This window comes from Gambusia affinis, linkage group LG23 (genome assembly GCF_019740435.1).
Source record: "Gambusia affinis linkage group LG23, SWU_Gaff_1.0, whole genome shotgun sequence".
NCBI lineage: Eukaryota > Metazoa > Chordata > Actinopteri > Cyprinodontiformes > Poeciliidae > Gambusia > Gambusia affinis.
This window is the reverse complement of record NC_057890.1, coordinates 415,488-434,688: the sequence shown is the minus strand read 5'-3', so window position 1 is coordinate 434,688 and position 19,201 is coordinate 415,488. Positions and strand designations below refer to the sequence as shown.

Genomic DNA, 19,201 nt, shown 5'->3' with positions numbered 1-19,201 from the left:
AGCTCCGGGAGGAGAAAAGCCTACCGTACTCCAGGCATTGCGCCAGTCATTTTAAGGATGCTCATTGGTCCCCCCAAAAATGACAGAAAACCCAGACATCAATCAATGAAATCCTCCCAGGCCAAACTTTAAAATTGAACGTTATGCTGCTAACACTTAGCCTATGTCAACAATTCATAGGCGGAAGAGACCGCTGCGCGACGCAAATAATAACCCGGCCAGAATTATTCGAGGAGTTATTTCAGCCCTAAAAGATACACTTACTCAATATTCGATAGGTATATGTCTTTCTTTCTTCCAACAATTTTTTATGAGTCGTGTTGGCTGAGCCATCCATACTATTTTGTGTGTCACTAACATTTTCAGTTTTCTTTGGGTCACTTATCCTCTTCCATGGACATTGCCTAAACTCTCTCTCTCTCTCTAGCTTAGCTTTATTTAAGGTCCAAACTGCTTGTCTGCATCTTCACTGCGAATTATAAATGTGTGTGTTTCCTGTTCTTTGCAGAGTTCTACGAGGAAATCCTGTCTCTGGCCTTTGGTCTCACCTGTCAGACCATCTCCCCTCAGATGTGGCAACTGCTTGGTGTTCTGTACGAGGTCTTCCAGCACGATTGTTTTGACTACTTCACAGGTACTTGCTTATAAACCTAGCAGCACAGAACAGATAGGAATGCATACTGCTTTCAAAATCCATTATAATTTCTTACAGGACAGTGATGTACTCCAAAACTTTAAATATGAAAAATAAAAGAAAATTCTGAAATGCTTTTAGAAGACTTGCTGAGTTAGCTGTTAAATTTCAGACATAAGAGTTTATTTGATTCAAAAATTCTTGTAAGAAAATGATTTCAATTTCAAATTGGGCTTGATTTTTTAGTTAGGTTAGATTAATTACAGACAAATTCAGCTATAAAGTTGAGATAATTTGTTAAATTCTTGGACTTGGTTATAACACCAGCCATCTACAAGTGCAGTGTCAATGACATCACTGTTTTTATTTAATTTTCAAAATAATTTGGTTACTTTTTTCTTTAAAAGTGTTGAACCTTTTGTTTTTTATAGTTGATCGATTTTATTTGTGTTGCAGATATGATGCCTCTTTTGCACAACTATGTTACTGTGGACACAGATATGCTCCTGTCCAACCCAAAGCACTTAGAGGTCATCTACAGTATGTGCAAAAAGGTAAGACTGGAAAAACATTTTGCTGCTGTGCATTGTGAAGGTCCCTGCCTGGCTGATGACATTTAACATCTTCTCCATCCTAACATGCTGCAGGTGCTGACTCTGGATGCTGGTGATGATGCAGAGTGTCATGCTGCTAAACTTTTAGAGGTGATCATTCTGCAGTGCAGAGGCAGAGGCATTGAGCAGGTCAGAAGCAGCTCCATACCCATGTATTCATTTGGAGACATTTTAAAATTACATTTTATGCTGCTTCTCATTCTTTAATTTTAGCAACCACCATGTTTAAGAATTTTTATGGATATTTTATTTTCAACTGTTCACCTGGACAAAAAAGTAGTCTGAAAAAACTCCCCATTTCCACACCATCAGCACTTCCACCTACTTTTTTCTTGATGTTTAGTAAAAGACCAAAGGTATGGTTAACATCCACGTTTGTGTATTTTCTGCTCTAGTGTATCCCTCTGTTTGTGGAGGCAGTGCTGGAACGTTTGATGCGGGGGGTGAAGTCCAGCGAGCTGAGGACCATGTGTCTGCAGGTGGTCATTGCTGCCTTGTACTACAACCCAGCTCTGCTCATGCAGACTCTGGACAACATGCACTTTCCTCACAGCCCACAGCCCATTACAACCCACTTCATCAACCAGTGGATAAATGACACTGAATTCTTCCTGGGGTAAGGGTAGAATCAGCCTGAAAGCATCACATCTTCTATGTCCTTATTTAATAAGTGGTATTAAAATGTTCACTAGATACTTTTTTACCTGTTGTGAAGTATTCATTGCACAAGTTCAATTCCTATATTGGCCAGGTGGGGGCAGCAGCATACTACACTAATACATTTTATAATGAGAGTTGCTTACAGTAATTTTCAACAGCACACTACCTTGTGTAATGAGTTGAAAAGCAAATTTCATGTTCATTTAAATGTCTCCTTCTATTTGGCTTTATTATCTTTCACACACACAGATCTTTATCTATGTGTATGCTTTTCAATCATTGGAAGGACATTTTACTCATTTGCCTTTTCATTTGTGAACTGGCATGAATCTAGCTTACCACAGCTGGATTTATGCTCATAATAAATGATCTGTACTTGTTCAAATCCAGAGAACCCAAAAGCACCTCACACTGCATTCAGTCATTGACCCATTCACTTACAGATTCACATGTTGATGGTGGCAAGTTAGTGGAATTTAACAACTGCTCTTGGGCAGTCTTGACAGAAATGAAACTGTCCTCCACCGGGCTCTCTGACCACCACAAGCAGGCAAGGCAGGTGAAACCTCTTGCTCAAGGACACACCAACAGAGATCGACATAGTCAAAGCTGTAACCGGCACAGGATAAACTCCTACAACCATCAAGTCCATTGCAGCATGACCAAAATTGTAATATGTGTTCATTTTTTAGAAAGGTTTCTAAGTTCTTTAGCTCTCCACATTCTTACTTAAGTGGTGCAGACCTATATGTCTGGATGGTGCTACAGAAATCAGCAGTCTGATTCATCTAATCAGACTGCCTTCTGCCATTGCTCCATGGCTCTGGTTCGGTTGGTGCTTTCATCATCAAACATTGTTCTCTTGTACTCTTCAAGGGGTGGGTCAGTTTTAAGCTGCACAGACCTATATTTACTATTGCTTTCTGTTCTGTCTTGTTCTGTTCTTTTAGCAGGTTTACAGTTTTTTTTATAGGTTTTGGCAGGCGCAGACTGTGACTGTCCCCACTGGCTGCACTCATTGACCTTTATCAAACCTACTCCAATATTTCCTCTTTCTGATATTTCTCCTCTTTTCAGCTCTCACAGGCTGTTTACTTGCTATCTAATGTCACTGCCATGCCAGTGACATGCCCCTAGACACCCACACACACCAGACATTTATTGTTGAGCATCCCAATTTGAAATGCTTGCCCACTTCCCTCCTCAGATTCCATGACCGTAAGATGTGCATCATCGGTTTGACCATGTTGATGGAGCTCCCCAGCCGACCGGCAGCGCTGGAAAGAGTAGCTGGTCAGATCATCCCTTCCATCCTGCTCCTGTTCCTGGGTCTCAAACACATGTATGCGTCCCGTCTCATCAACAAGCCAGACCTGCTTGCCCATGCAGGGGCTCACGATGAAGATCAAAATGGTAATAAAAAAACAAATGCATAGCTTAGAATAAGCCATCCCTTAAACACATGAAGCACCATTTTCTTAAAACGTTTAAGAACATTTAAGAAAATTTAAGTGCATGTTTCATTTCCATGCTGATGACTACAGTGAGTGATTAATTTGGTCTGTGTGCAGAAGAGATCCCCAGTGATGAAGATGAGGTGAATGAAAGCCAAAATACCATACATCATCAGTCCAGTATGGCAGCAGGCCAGGGAGGTGACGACGATGATAATGATGATGAGGATGACTACTGGGATGAAGATGCTTTTGAGGGAACACCCCTCGAGGAATACAGCACGCCTCTGGACTATGACAACGGAGAGGACGAGTACCAGGTCTTCACTTCCGCCCTGCTAAGTAGGTTATGATTCATAAGTAAGTCATGTTTGTGTCTGAATAAGACACAAGCAAAGGGCCACACCTCCTTTTTTCATAAAACAACCCCACCATCTTTTTTCCATTGTTCTGCAGTTCCTAATAAATGAAAATTGATTGTCTCCCCTCCCAGGGTATTTTTTTAAAATAAATACCTATTCCAATCCTCTTATTTATATTTATATTTATATTGTATATATTTCTTACATTGTTTGCACTATTTCAGTGTGCATGTGCACAATGACAAACAACTATAAGTTCAAGAAGAAACATAACCAATCCCTAACACTGCTTTAATGCCCTTTGAAATATACTGTGGATCCCAGAGAAGCTTCCTGCAGTCAAATGGCTGTTTGTTTGTTTCTATAGAGAGATATGGATTTCTTAATCCATATCTCTTTATGGTCTACTGTTCAATCAACAAAGAATTTCACATGTGATTCTATATTATATTAAATTACATTGATATAACTGGACAATTATTCAAACAGTTTTGAATATTTCATGTGTTATTTAGCCATATATAGTAACTGCCTGTGGGTTATTCAGGTAAAGATAGTGTAGATATTTATCTAGTCTTTGGATGAATATCTAAGTAAACCAGTGATTCTAAACCTGTTTTTCACAAATCTCTCAGTAAATCCTGAGGTTTCTGAATGCCACCATCCTTTCGTGCAGTAATACAACAGGAGTGTGTGTCTGCATGTTTCAGGAATTCAGAACAGCAGTGCTGCCTGGTACCAGTGTTTGATGGCTCCACTTAGTGACGATCAGAAAAAACAACTCCAGGAGATCTACAGCATCTCACAGCAGAGAAGGAGCACCGCTGCCAAGGGCCACTGGTGAGATAACCAAAGCAGAAGTGGATTCAGAGAAGAGCAGAGCGTCAGACTTCCTGTTAAAAAACTGGCTCTGTTATGATGTTCAGTGATTTCAAGTTCTCTGCCACTGTCAGGGCCTCTGGTCTAAAAGCAGCTTTCTGAAAGCTTCTCCTGGGCTTTGATTTCATTTATTTATTCCAAACAAGTTTTTCAAAACAAGAAAAAAACAATCAGTAGGACAGATTAAACATGTGCATATACATAATCAAGAACAAAATTACTTGTTTATCATACTCTTTTGAGTTTGATCTTTCCATGAACTTTTGTGTTTCCAGAGCGTCGAGGAGACAAATGTCCTGCTGTATCAAAGGACTGGGTCAAAATAAAAATAAAAAACCAGAAGAGTAAAGAGAAGCTGACCTGACTTGAACTTTGATTTCTGTTCAGTCTGCTGTTTAAGAACAGATCAACTCATATCAGGTGAGCGGGATTCAAACAAAACCGGATTGGATGAGGCTGGACTTGGGAGAGTTAAGGACCAGATGCACTGCTGTAATCTTCCCAGCACCACAGGATTGCTGTTCTAACTGTATATGCGTGTGAGGACATCTATAAATCTAATCGTTTGTGACCAGCAGAATCCCTGCAGATATTTTGTGTGTGTAGTCCCTTTGGTCTGTGGTGAAAGATCAGTCCTTGTGTCTGAGAAACTCTACAGCATGAAGACATCTCACTATGTGTCTTTACACTGTGAGCTTGTCTTTGTCTCTGTTCCTGAACACGGATCATCTCATGAAGCAAAACACCATTTCCAGCAGGCACTGTGTGCACTGTATCCAGGACAAATGTTCACACACCTTTAGCTGGGATCTTCATTTTTAAATGTTTGGAGACAGAAATATTTCAGGAGGCGTTTTTCTCTTTGTTTTGTTTTTGTAATATTCTTCAGTTAATTTGGCTAATCTGAGAAAATCCAAAAATTCTCCTAACACTCTGCAGACTTGGTTTTGGTTGTGTTTGTACTCCTGCAACTATATTTTGTTCAATATTAAAATTAATTAATCAGTCCTAAATGTACAAAATCTGAGGGTCAAATATTAAGCAAGAACAACTGTTCAAACATTTCTTTGCAGTCCTGGGAAAGATGGAATCAAATAAATTCATCTTTCGTAGGAGCAGTATGTCACACTTGGAATATTTCAACACTTTCAACTTTTATTTTGTGTAGCTCAAAATGGTTGGTTTATTTCTGTCACTAGAAGGTGCTACTAATACATGTTGGTGGTTGTTTGACATTAATATGAGAGGACTTTGTGTTTTTAATATTAAACCATTAAATATTTGTCAGCATTTCCTTTGAACTGCATGACTTGGGGTAAATGTTTTGAGCCTCCTTCCACAAGGTGCTCACAACTGTGAATATTATGTTCTTCAGTGAAGTAAAGTATATTTTTGACTTATGACTTTTTTCAGCAACAGGGCAGTTCAAAGTGCTTTACACAATAAAATATAATACAGTAACCTATTATGAAAGAAGCAATAAATATTAGATTTTGTCAAAATGTGATATTGTGAAGAATAGCCATAATCAAACATGCAACAAATACATCAATCACTCCCAGTTATTATTAATCAGCTTGTTCTAGATTTGTGGGGTGTAAAAACTGAATGCTGCTTGTCCTTGTTTGGTTCTGTGAATACAGAGTAGACTTGAACCAGAAGACCTGAGTGGCCTGGAAGGTTTTTACAACATTGTATTTTGGTGCTAAGCCATTCAGTGATTTATAAACTAACACTATTTTAAAGTTTATTCTTTACTTCATTTTAGTGAGCACGCTAGCTGCAGCGTTCTAAATCAGCTTGACTTTATGCAGATCTGTGAAGACACTGTTGAAGTATTGAATTCTACTAAAGATAAACACATGGATGAGTTTCTCTAGATTTTTGGGACGATAGTCCTTTAATCTTAGAAATGTTCTTAAGGGATTAGAAGGCCAACTTTGGCCACTGAGAAGCCAGTGGCAGTGTACTTTTGTGAGAGCATCACACTTAAAGTGAAACATGGTGAAGTTTGATTTATTTTTTTAAATGCTTTGCTTCCTTAAAACCTGGACAATTTATCATGTTAAATGGAATTAATAATTTTGCAGAAAAGGAGAGTGGACAAAAATCCTCAGTGGCGTTAAAAGACTCATTCCCAATTAGTGCAAACTTTTTGTCAGTTGTTGCTGCTATGGTTGGCATAACTAGATTCAGTGGGCCAAATTCTTTCAAAAGGATAACATTTTTTCTCCTAGTGAAATAGGGTTACACTTCTATATTTAAATGTTTAATTGTCAGATATAATACTCTACTCTTTCAAAAAAAATTGTCATGTTTTTATGTTCTGGAAGATGAAAATTATTATCACTAACAGAAGCTAAAAAAAAAACCTATGTCTGTATTTTATTTTATCCATAACGCGTTCCACTTAGTGAATTGCTTGACTGAAATAAACTAACTTTTCACTGAAAAATCTAAAGCTAATTATATTAAAGTAAATATAACTTATTTTATAAGGGTGCATGTGATTCTATGTATTTGTTCCTTTAGTTCAGGGGTGTCAAACTCAAATACACAGTGGGCCAAAATTTTAAATTGAACAAAGCCGCGGGCCAAGGTTGAACAAATGAATCTTTTAATATGGACCCAAACAAGTTTTGATTTAACAATAAATATTGAACAAGCAAGGCTTATATAACTTAAAAGTGCAGGTGTGCAAAATTGAGTTACTAAAAATAATGATAAAACATATCAATGGCATATTAAATAAAATTTAAATAAAAATTGAATGCCTCCTTTCTGAGGTAAATGTCAAAATTAGCTTCGTACACAAATAAATTTGAAAATAAAATAACATAACAATTATGAATAATTTCTTCTGCCACAATATAACTTGCCTTTACAGCAGCTTCACTTTGTGTTGTGGCTTTTGTGAACATTTTCTGTTGTGAAACCAAACCTCTTTTCATCTCCTTTACTTTCTGGCTCCTTTGAGAGGGGTCCAAGTTCTTATATTTGTCCTGGTGTTTCGTTTCATACTGTCGTCTAATATTGTACTCCTTAGTTACTGACACGTTTGCTCCACAAACAAGACAAACAGGTCTGTCGTTTACATATGTAAACAGATATTCTGTCTCCCACCTGTCCAGAAAAGTTCTATTTTCTGCCTTTCTTTTCGCCATTTTTTGGTAGGGTAACACAGTGACAGCTGTAGTTTGAGGTCGCAGTGTGGTTTGGAGGAGAGGGGATGCGGGGTGCGCCGGGGCTGTCAACCGAAGGAGTGCGCAAGTAGACGGATCACCACCTTCCTAATACATCTGTGTCCGTTACCATAAATGCTAGTGGCACAGAGGAGGAGGCGTGTCTGCTTCTGTCCTGATTGACACGCCAAAAAACAGCAGAGCATTATGGCATTTGTAGTCTAAGCGGTGAATGCGGCGTCATAGCGTTGCCACCGTATAATACCGGCGGGCCGGCTCTAATATTAATTTTAAATTGCCCCGCGGGCCAAATATAATTACACTGCGGGCCAAATTTGGCCCGTGGGCCAGAGTTTGACACCTATGCTTTAGTTATTTGCAGTACAGACCCATTGAGTGAATTAGAATATTGAAAAGCCCATTTATTTTAGCTACTTTATCACTAAGTGAAACACATACTAAATCCCCATTTCCACTCGAGTGCCTCGTACTCCAGCGTGGAGAAACAGAGGCTGATCATTTGTTCTGCTGTGTTGCTGCTCATGTGGAGTCGATAAGTTGGTGGCGCTCTCGGTATGCACAGACTTCTCTACAGCTGCTGCTGTTCCCAAGGCCATGGGTAGGATATATTTGCGCATGCGTAAGAAGGTCGCGAGCTCAATGAAAATGACGCATTCAAATGCTCCACTTTGACTCGCAGAATTAACAATGTCACTTATACACAGCTTCCATCCAGCTTTCATGCAGCAAAATTAACGTCATTCTGCTTTAGGCTATTGTTTATTAGCATTAACTTAAAACAAAGTTTTTGTCTTCCAACGCATTTTTACATTTCTCTGAATGGGGAATGAAAGCATGTACCGTAATACTAATAAACAAGAAAAGCCACTATTGGGATCAGTGGGTTATTGAACAAATACGTGGAATTTAAACGATGAATTTTTACTTACATAATTAAAATGAGAACAGCCAATCAGTGAAATCGCTGAAATTTAATTCAGGAAAAATTGAAAGGAGTAAGTTTTACATTTTCTAGTAGGAGTATGTCGCACATGTCGGCGCTAATGTTCCAAATTGCCTACATTTTCGGACTGAACCTGAAGGCAGCACAACACATCCACACTGTCTGACCTCGGCAAACTCAGCCGCTGCCTGCCCGACGGTATGGTCTTATTTTCTTGCGTGTTTCACCTGAGCCAAGCGGTGCCGCGGTGGAAACCAGGCCCGACATGACTGTTTCGGGGCGAGAAAAGAAAGGCCACCAGCATGGGCGACTGCTTCTCCAGTTGGAAGTGGCGTGGGCTGCAGCTTGCTACGTTGCGCTGTTCGTTCTGTGCTCGCTGTGCTACAGCAACTCTCTTTACGGGGAGTTAGTGCACGATGATGTGTGGGCTATTGTAAACAATCCGGATGTCCGACCGGGCTCCAGTTTGCGGAACATCTTCAGGAACGATTTCTGGGGGAAAAGGATGGCGGACAACACTAGCCACAAGTCCTACCGACCTTTATGCATCCTTACCTTCAAGTAAGTTCTCACTACAACCCCTCGCTTTGGGTTGTTGTCACTTACATTGTGCCTGAATTTCGTCATGTTACTACTATCCCACATTCCATATCAGTGTTTTAATGAACAATTGGGAACTATTTCTCAGCGGGGGCTATAAATGCGACGTAAATTGGTTTCTAAAAACTCAGCAGGAACACCGTGAAACGTAAGGGACAAACTTCACATTCTTCCAAGCAAACACCCCAAACTTCCAAGCAAACACGAGGCAGGGCCGGCCCAAGCCTGCATGGGGTCCTTAGCGAAATTTGGTTTTGGGGGTCTTCTATTTCTGCTGCTAATGTGGACAAGCTGCAATCAACAGTCAGACGATTATTATTCACACACGTGCTAAACTTATTGCATCTCTGACAGTGCTGTTTACATTGTATCCTATATGCAATAAAGGATGTATTTATTAGCCAGCCGATTTTCTTAACTTTTGGGGGTCGATGATCAGACGATACGGCCAAATAAACCAGATGTAAAAATCTCAGGTCCGTTTCCAGTTGGTATCCAGGGAGACTGCTGTCCATCGGTTTGCAACAGTCTCATCTCCCAGGATATTGAAGGAGTGAGGGATGTGGAGCCCACATAACATAGTTAATGTATAGCAGGGGTCACCAAAACTGTCCCGCAAGCACACTGTCGCCAGAGGGGACCTTGTCAGTCGCTGGAGCAAGTTCTAAAAATTGTCATTGTCATTAGGGAGCACTGCCAAAGAAAATATTTAATTTAATGTTTTTACATTTAATTAATAACATTTGTTTATATTTAGATTTTTTTAAAGTAAATTATAAATTGTTTAAAATAAATTGCTTTATGCATAAAACTCTTTTCAATGGTTAAAGTTCAGAACTGCGCAGACGCCTGTAGGATTTTATCAGAGGGCAGCAGCGCCTTCAGCTGTACGGCTGCACACACTCTGCCTACCTTAAGATTTTCCTTGAAGTAAAAAAAGAAAAGAATAATTTCTGAAATTTTTATTATCAAACCTTCTTTACAATTAACAAAATTGTCTTGTATGTAAAATTTTGTACGTAGCGCACGTTTGAGTCTGTGGGGGTCAAAGGGCACGCCAAAGCTTAAATCTTATTGGTCAGTTTGCTTTTGTCTATTTGGCAGCTTGGCGCTTTTTCTGTAAGCTAAAAATGAATGAGCAGAGTTTGAACCTCCGGTAGTTCTAAGAGCGGTTTGGATCCCGGTGGAGCTTTTTACCATGTCGGTTCTGACAGGTCCCCTGTTTATGAGCTTCTTTGACGTTTCCTGAACTGCAGAGCTAATGGGTCACCAGTTAACTGACATCTGCCGCTCTTCCTGAGCGTCACGCTAAGACTGTGGGTTAAACAATTTAATCTAGTCGATATGTTCCCCAATTAATCAAACATTGTTGCTTCACCTTCTCCTTTGGACGTCTGACACCAGCTGAACCTGGGAATCAACATTTTCCATGGATCTACCGGTAGGCTTTGCTTCCATGTCTTTATTATTTAGACATGTGTAAAAAAGAAAAAAAGGGTGCACTGCTTTAGTGGTTTAGGTTTGTGCGGCTTTTGTGCGACGCGCGTTGGAGATGTGGTTGTGCTCTTCCAGGTCAGGAGCAGTGATAGTTTTGTACCTTCCGATCTGTCTGACATTTTTTTTCGACATCTGCTGGTGTCAGCCAACAGGTGACCCATCAGCTTTTAAGTTTGCGAAAACACAAAAAAGCTAATAAACCGGTGACCGGTGAGTCTGTGGGGGTCAAAGGGCACGCCAAAGATTAAATCTTATTGGTCAGTTTGCTTTTGTCTATTTGGCAGCTTGGCGCTTTTTCTGTAAGCTAAAAATGAATGAGCAGAATCGCATACTGTAAGAAGCTCAGACGGGATCTTAGAACAACGGGAGGTTCAAACTCCACTCATCATTTTTAGCTCACAGAAAAAACAAACTGACCAATAAGATTTAGGCTTTGGCTGCCCTTTGACCCCCACAGACTCACACTGATGTGCGCTAAATACAAGATGTTTTGACACAAAATAACTTATTATTCTCTCTACAATTTTGTTAATGGCAAAGAGGGTTGGATAATAAAATATACAATAACTTTTATTTTTTTTAAGGAAAATCTCAGTGTGTACAGCTGTACAGCTGCAACAATTTTTACTTTCAGTCACTTGTGGGCAATTTAGAATCAGACAGATAAGCTCCAAAAGGGAATTAAACTTAAAACTCTGAACTAAGAACCTCTGATCACATAATAGCAATTAACCATATTGGCCATGGGAAATTATTACTGGTAACTGTTGTCAGTAGTCCCTAACATTAAAATGATCAGGCAGCATGTAATCATATATATATATATATACTTATATATAATATTGTTATAAAGGCTGAGCCAAGAAAATTTGTCTGTATCAAACAAGTAGCCCTTCGTGTTACTCTGTACCTGGGAAGTAGCTCCCAGTCTCAAAAAGGTTGGTGAGCCCTGATGTATAGAATTCCACTTGTCATTACTTCCAAGTTTGGGCTCATGCGTAATGGGTGAAACAGCACCCTCTCCTGGTGGTTGGCAGTGTTAAATATAGTGAACACAGACATCTCGTTGCCAGTTCATGGGAGATGGGCGCGAGGTAGGTTCACTGAGTTTAAGGCTCCGGTAAAATGTTATGTTAGCTTGATGCTAAAATGAAATGCTGTACTCGCTGTGATGAACCTGATTCCTGATCAATTCATATTCTGTTCCGTACAGATAAACAATGTTTCATCTCATTCTATCTCCTGGCCCTTATTCAAAAAACACAGAAGTGATTTGAACTGAGCTAGTACACCCACAATAACTTTGTTTTCAGCTGAACCCTTGAAGTTCATTTAAGTTTGTTTGGAAACTGTTTGCGCTTGCTGGCTATGTGCTTGTTCTTCTACAATCTTTGCTGGAACAGTGATCTCGTTGTTTATATTGTCCTGGGTTTGAGGCCTGGCATTAACAGTGTTGAAGAGATTAGCAGTGAAAATTATTTCCCAACTTGATTAAGAGCGGATCTGTCTTGTTTGGAGAGATAACACTCCCAAAAGATATTGTGGTTGTCAATGAACGTCACTGAGCTGGCAAAGTTTTCTTTAATAAACTACTTGATAACCATAAACAGTCTGCTGTAATTCTCATATCCTTTTCCAGCTTTTGGTATTGGTTCACTGAAATCTTCATTTTCAGATTTTCAGTTGCGCTTGAAGATGCTGAATGTCATTTTTCAGAATTTCTGATTTTTGTTTGTCCAGATTATTAGCTTTGCGGAAGACGGCCAGATTTATATGCCCCTAAAACTGCTAAATGGTAAAAATGACTATACAGGTGTTAATAGAATGCTTAGCTGAAATTAGATCAGGGATGGACATACATTTTCTTCACCTCCATCATAGCAAAACTCAAATCATATTATTTGGTCAAAACATTTGTTCTTAAAATCCAGACTCAATACTTGGTTTCTTGGTTTATTTTGTTAGATCTCTGCCAGTAATCTTAGTGTTATCTTTGATAGTTGTTTAAAATTTGCCAAACCAATTAGTTCCATTGTTAAATTAAGTTTTTACCTCCTGCAGATTTTAACAAAGGTGAAATCTTATTTTTGTTCTAATTATTTTGAAGGAATTTTCCATGCCTTTATTACATTGCTATTGCATTATTGTAATTTATTATATAAAAGCATAGATAAATCCCTGATACAGCATCTTCAAGTGATCCAGAATGCAGCAGCATGACCACATACAGCTAATGTTGGCCTCCTTACACTGGCTGCCTGTTTTGTATTGGATAGATTTAATTTTTTTTTTTTAACAGTTTATAAAGTTTTAAATAGGTTAGCCCGTTCTTATCTTCAGGATCTTTTGAAACGTCACTCTGTGTTCAGAACATTAAGATGCAGTTATCAGTTGCTACTGAAAGTCCCTCAGACTTGATTTAAGAGAAAAGGTGATTGGACTTTTTCCCTTGCTGCTCCTTTTCTCTGGAATAAACAAATTACAAAACTATTTAAAAGCAATGATGGATGTTTTTAAAAGCCACTAGAAATAAGTCCAGTTAAATCAGATCTCAAATCTTGAGCTAAAGCTGGAACTGGAGGAGCCATCACACTGAATGCTCGTGTCCCTTTTTCTGTTCTACACATGGGATGTGCAAAAACAATGTTGTTGGAGCGTGAAGAATGGGAAGTAACAGATCATTGTAGAAGAGAATTTATGTAGGTTGGAGCTAGGCCTGTATAAATCAATTAATCGTACGATAAATTAAAACTATTGACGTCATTTTAATTATCAGTTTTATCGTCTCTTCCAGCCTTTTTCTCTTTCTGTTGATGACGCTAAATGAAAAAAGGCTCAACTCCACTGCTCTCCACTGACCTTCCATTTCTCATTTCCTTAATGTAAGGCCCAGCGCACACTACACCATCTTAGATCTGTCGGCCCATTTTCAAAACCTGAGAGATCACACAATAGCCAACAGAAATCCTAGGAATAACAGTTCGTCTGGTGTCCAACAATGGGCACAAAATAATGGCTACAAGTCCAGTGAACTCATTTTAAAACCAGGCATTAATCAATGATTTACTACAATCTACCTGCAGTGCATGTGGTTCTAGTGTCAGCGTAACGTCCTGACTGAATGAAAATCATTAGAACCTATTTATGTCACGTTAACGAAGAACAGCTGAAAAGTTACCGGGTTCATCAACTGTGTAGCAATTTCGCTCCAACTCCTCCCTTCATCATTTCAGTATTCTTTACACGAATCCGCGCTTTCTGATTGGCTACCTGTCACATTCAACAGGCTGCATTAAGCTCCCAGTCGGGGAAAACCCCTGATTTAGATCGGAGTGGCCACAACAATCTACCGTAACACACCACACACTACAGGATGATCGCAAGAGACAATCTTAGAACACTCAAAGTTCTAAGATTGTCTTAAGGGGAAAATGTAGGTGTGAACTAACATGTAGTGTGAACTATTGCATCAGGTAGTCGATGTTCCATCTTCTCTATTTAAATCTAATGATTACTGAAGGGCAATATGGTAAACAAACTTTATAAGCTGCACTCTTTTGGTTGAATGCAGTATTTATTTACACTTTGATGTTTTTATTCAAGTACATTTTTGTTAATGGAGACTGAGAATCCATTTTATTTTTGTTTTCGGTTGTTTTGTTTATTTTATCAGTTCCAGTGTTAAATGTTCTTTTGAAAATAAAGTGTATCTATCTTTGGCAGGAAATCACATGTATCATTATGTCATTTCCATTAAATCTGTACAAACGTCTTAAAACAATATTATCGTCTATCGCAATAGTTTTTGAGACAATTAATCGCTCAGCAAAATTTGCTATCGTGACAGGCCTAAGTGCATATGATTGAATTTACAGCAGATTTTTAATAATTTGGGGCCTTGAGCAGAGTTTGATTTATATTCAAATTTAAAAATACTTAATTAATTCCAAAGGGAAATTAAATGCTGTAACTCATTAATTTAGATTTTTCAAAGAGTTATGCTTCCTGTTCAAACCTTAAAAGCACAATTGACAGTATTCAATGATTGAAGGCATTTGGTTAAAGCATTCATATACTGTATAAAACATTAACATAATCCAGGAGTGGCAAGAACTCTGCTGATAACAATTTTCTTCTAGCTTTGAGAGAGAAACAGGATGCATTCCGATAATAAAACCCAGTGCATACACTCGCTACACACTTCGTCGTCATTTGCTCCAAACCAGCCACTAGGCAGCAGCTCCAGGAGGAGAAAGTATTCCATACATTGCGCTACTCATTTCAAGGATCCCTATTGGTCCCCCCCAAAAATCTTCAATCAATAAATTCCCCCTGGATGCCCTAGAGTCTTAAGCAGCTGCTGACTTAATTTGGTTTTAACAGAAGTGTTAATAATTATTTATTTCAATTGTATTTTTTGATTTGTTATTTTTTAAGACTCTATAGTTGTGTTTAAGTATTGTTTACAATGTTTTCCAAATTACCCAGGAACATTTTTACATTTCTTGTCTTAAGTTAAGATTAGATTAGTCACTCTTTTGCTTATTTTTTAGAAACTGTAGAGTACTTACTATTTAGACCAATATTAGAATAATTTTTAGATTGTAATGCAGAGGCATTCCTGTTATTGCAACCCAGAAAATGAATTGGAACAAACTTAGAATCCAGAAAAAATTCTTCCAGAACAGGAACACTTAGTTTTTATTATTACTTAGAAACTGTGTAGTACTCACTACTTGTACAAATTTAGAGCTTACCTAGAAAGTCGAGAGAATACTTACTTACACTTATTTAGCTACCTGGAAGATTAGATTAGAACTTGTAATCCAGAAAAAACTACTTTAGCAACTACTTTCTAGACTCCTATTCTTTCAAACCAGAAAAGGAATTAGACCAGAGGAAACAACATCTTGTGGACTGGTGCAGAATAAACAAACTGAACGTCGACAAGACAAAAGAAATCATTGTTGACTTCAGAAGGTCTTGACCGAACCACACACCACTCCTCATTAATGACAAAGCAGTGGAGATCATCAGCAGCACTAAGTTCCTGGGGGTTGACATTACAGACAACCTCAGCTGGACGACTCGCATCACTTCACTGGTGAAAAAGGCACAACAGCGCCTGCACTTTCTGAAATGAATGAAAAGGGCTTCCCTCGACAATCCCATCACTAAAACTGTCTGAGACTGCTTGAAAATACTAAGTTATAAATATTTAGCAATACCTTATTATTTGTTTATTATGTAATTATAGGCACACTTGTGTTTCTGTGTGTGCTCCGGTGGCCAAGCGATGACATTTCATTGCCAGTTTTACTTATGTTTCTTTGAGCAATGACAATAAAATAAGTCTACGTCTACATTCTGAGATAAGATAGTCTGCACATTCTTAATCACAATGGTATTTTCTGATATCTTTAAAATTCAAAACTACTTTATTAATTCCAAAGGTAAATAAAGTAATCTAACACATTAATTCAAAGTCTTCAAAGAATGTGTGGACTATTTGTCCAGAATAATAACAAAATGCCAGAATAGTAAAGACTAACTAGAAAATTCCTGAAGAAATTTAACTGGGGCCTGCCAAAGTGTGCCCGTCGGTTTGGACCCAGCATTCTGATGCTAACAATTAGCATCAATGCTAAAGAAAGCTGCAATGTAATCAATAGCATGTGGAGAATCACAAGAATGTTAAGTAAGCTGGACATTCAACATTCAGTATGATAAAGCAAGTGTATTAGCTAAAATGAGCAAATATGCTAATGTGAGCATAAATACTTTCAGTAGCATGTGGGGTATCATTAGAATGTTTACTGTCATTTACTTACTCCATTGAGTATACTAAACATGGCTAATAAGTCTGAAAAATAGAAAATAGCTTATTTAAGCTAAAAGGCTAATGCTAATGAACTGCCTTGCTGCGGAAGGCAGTTCCCTAACCTCGGATAAACAGATAATGCAGAATGATATCATTGCACCGCCTCTGGCGGTGCTCTGTCCAGAGGGGCATATTGAGGCTTTTATTTTGAAATTTGCAGTACGCTTCATATTAAATGCCCACACTAATCCAATGTGTAAGAGTGCTTTGGATAAACCAGTCACATAAAGCCAAAAAGAGCAATTACATGATGTAAAAATTGCCAAGGCTTTTATTTTGAAATTTTTGTTAAGCTTCATTTGAAAGGGTCAAAGTCATCCCATGTGTAACAGTCATTGGATTAAATCAGTCATATAACCCTCAAAAAAGCAATGACCTGATGTAAAAATTTTCAAGGGCTTTTATTTTGAAATTTTCAGTAAGCTTCATTTCAAAGGGCCAAACTCATCCCATGTGTAACAGTGACTGGGTTAAATGAGTTATATACAGCCCATAGCAGCAAGTAGTTCTAAAGGCCAGCTCAGTCCTCCTCTGTTTTAACTGAGTCTTCCAACGTAGTTCGAACTACAGTGATGCGTATTTGTAGTCCTAAGCAGCTCTCCCTGCTCTGGGTTCCATTGCCATGGTAAATAATCCTCTCTGCCAGCTGTGAGTGAGACATCCAGGGGGAGACAATTCTCTGTTTGAGCTCTGTTTGACCAAAAAAAGCATTGCAAACAACTCTTTCCCGTTCGGGAACCGTAATACATATTCGAAAACCGTTTGAAGCATATGAGAGGGCTATTTGTCGTCTCACATAGTCCCACCATTCATATCTCTACCTCACTCACAGTATTAACAGCGATGAGAAACTTAGAAAGAAGTTGTGGACAAACCATAATTCATATTGACGTGCTGTCTTCACTTTAAAAGAGATCACGGACGTATCTACAAAATGAAGTTTGAATGGCGTTTCTACATAAAGCTATGACGACACAGAAAATCCTCAAAAATAGGGTATTTTCAGGATTTAGTGGTTGCCTCGTCCCCTTGATGACGAGAGTTGCACCTGGTGAGCTCGTTAGTGATTTTGGGGTCGTTTTTTGCTTTTTACGTCGCCATGGTAACTCCAAATCCCACCAAAAATATTAGCTCCCCTCCCGGGAACGAGCCGCACGTTTTGATACCACTTTTGTGGGTGGGCTCGCAGCGGTACAAGCCGCATTCCGGGTGACGGAAGAATAATAAATAATACTTAAAGAGACATTCTATTGGGTGTAGAACAATAGGTGCCTGCCATGCAATGCATGGAGGCAGTGACTCTCCTTATGCATTGCTATGGGCAGGCCCCAATGAATGTAATAAACTGGTGAATCATGTGTAATAATAACCTGACATAAATACTGCCATGCACGTCATAATTCTTGCTATTTATTACTGAACTCATCTTGACCCATCAAACAAAGGTCACTGCAGACATTTCTTCAGCGTGTGTAGATCCACCATCAGCCTTGCGTATACCAGGATGCTGTGAGAAGACTGTACTCTGAGCTCCCTCGTGTGGATGTATTCCTAAAAAGCTAAATGCATAAAATGGATAGAATAGTTAATGAGGATTAATACGTTCTCCACAAGCAGCTGTCTTTATTGAATTGTGAATGAGGCAGAAGAAAGGCCAAAGTCTGTTCCATCCCTTTGGCTGTATGTGTGGCCACTTAGGAGCCTTATATAGTACTAATAATTGTGAGGTAGAGTTGAATGTAGCTCTCTATTATGTTCCTATTAGGAGACATCTCATTAACTTTTAAAATTGAAAAACAAACTTAAATAAATGCCTTAATACGGGGTGTGCTCCAGTGGCGTAGAGGGTAGCACGCCCCACGTTTGAAGGCCTTCAGTCCTCGACGCGGCCGTCGCGGGTTTGATTCCCGGACCCGACGACATTTGCCGCATGTCTTTCCCCCTCTCCCTCCCCCTTTCCTGTCAACCTACTGTGAAAAAAGGGACACTAGAGCCCACAAAAAGGACCCCCCTGGTGGGGGAAAAATTAAATAAAAATAAATAAATAAATAAATGCCTTAATTAATGAGAATTATCTGAAAGAGCCCATGGAGCAAGATAGAACAGAATGCAGACACATTTTAGAGATAAAAAATAATCAAGTCTGAGTTATGAGGATGTGGATAAAAAAAGAGTAGTCTTTTACTTTAGGATTCAGCAGACGCCACACATCGACCAGTCCCTGTGTCTTGAACATAGTCCTGTAAGAACAACGGGGGCTTTGTGGCTAGATATATACGCTGAGGAGGATTTATCCAATTCAGGATCCATTATGCAATTGAAATCACCTGCCAAGAGTCCCAGGCCATTACAATATTGATTAAACAATAAACCTTTTTTGATTATAAAATCAAGTAAATCAGTATTAGGAGCATAGACATTGAGTAAAGTTATGAGATGACCAACAATTCATTTTTCTTTCGTTTTAAGGTTTT

General features: G+C 38.8%; 2 protein-coding genes across 6 annotated transcripts in view; both read left to right on the top strand.

Annotated features, from left to right (window-relative positions):
* The window catches only part of ipo8 (importin 8), a 46,560-nt gene extending 39,502 nt beyond the window's left edge, over nt 1-7,058 (top strand). For all 4 annotated transcript variants that reach the window (XM_044107559.1, XM_044107560.1, XM_044107558.1 and 1 more), the window contains exons 18-25: nt 509-634; nt 1,091-1,188; nt 1,282-1,377; nt 1,644-1,864; nt 3,116-3,321; nt 3,480-3,704; nt 4,435-4,564; nt 4,879-7,058. In XM_044107559.1, coding sequence (XP_043963494.1) covers nt 509-634; nt 1,091-1,188; nt 1,282-1,377; nt 1,644-1,864; nt 3,116-3,321; nt 3,480-3,704; nt 4,435-4,564; nt 4,879 — 1,103 coding nt within the window. In that variant the 3' untranslated portion in view covers nt 4,880-7,058. The remainder of the gene's footprint in view (nt 1-508; nt 635-1,090; nt 1,189-1,281; nt 1,378-1,643; nt 1,865-3,115; nt 3,322-3,479; nt 3,705-4,434; nt 4,565-4,878) is intronic.
* A 1,772-nt stretch (nt 7,059-8,830) lies between these two features.
* The window catches only part of tmtc1 (transmembrane O-mannosyltransferase targeting cadherins 1), an 85,805-nt gene continuing 75,434 nt past the window's right edge, over nt 8,831-19,201 (top strand). Inside the window, exon 1 of one of the 2 annotated variants that reach the window (XM_044107557.1) lies at nt 8,831-9,310. In XM_044107557.1, coding sequence (XP_043963492.1) covers nt 9,015-9,310 — 296 coding nt within the window. In that variant the 5' untranslated portion in view covers nt 8,831-9,014. The remainder of the gene's footprint in view (nt 9,311-19,201) is intronic. The other variant, XM_044107556.1, reaches the window with a different exon arrangement.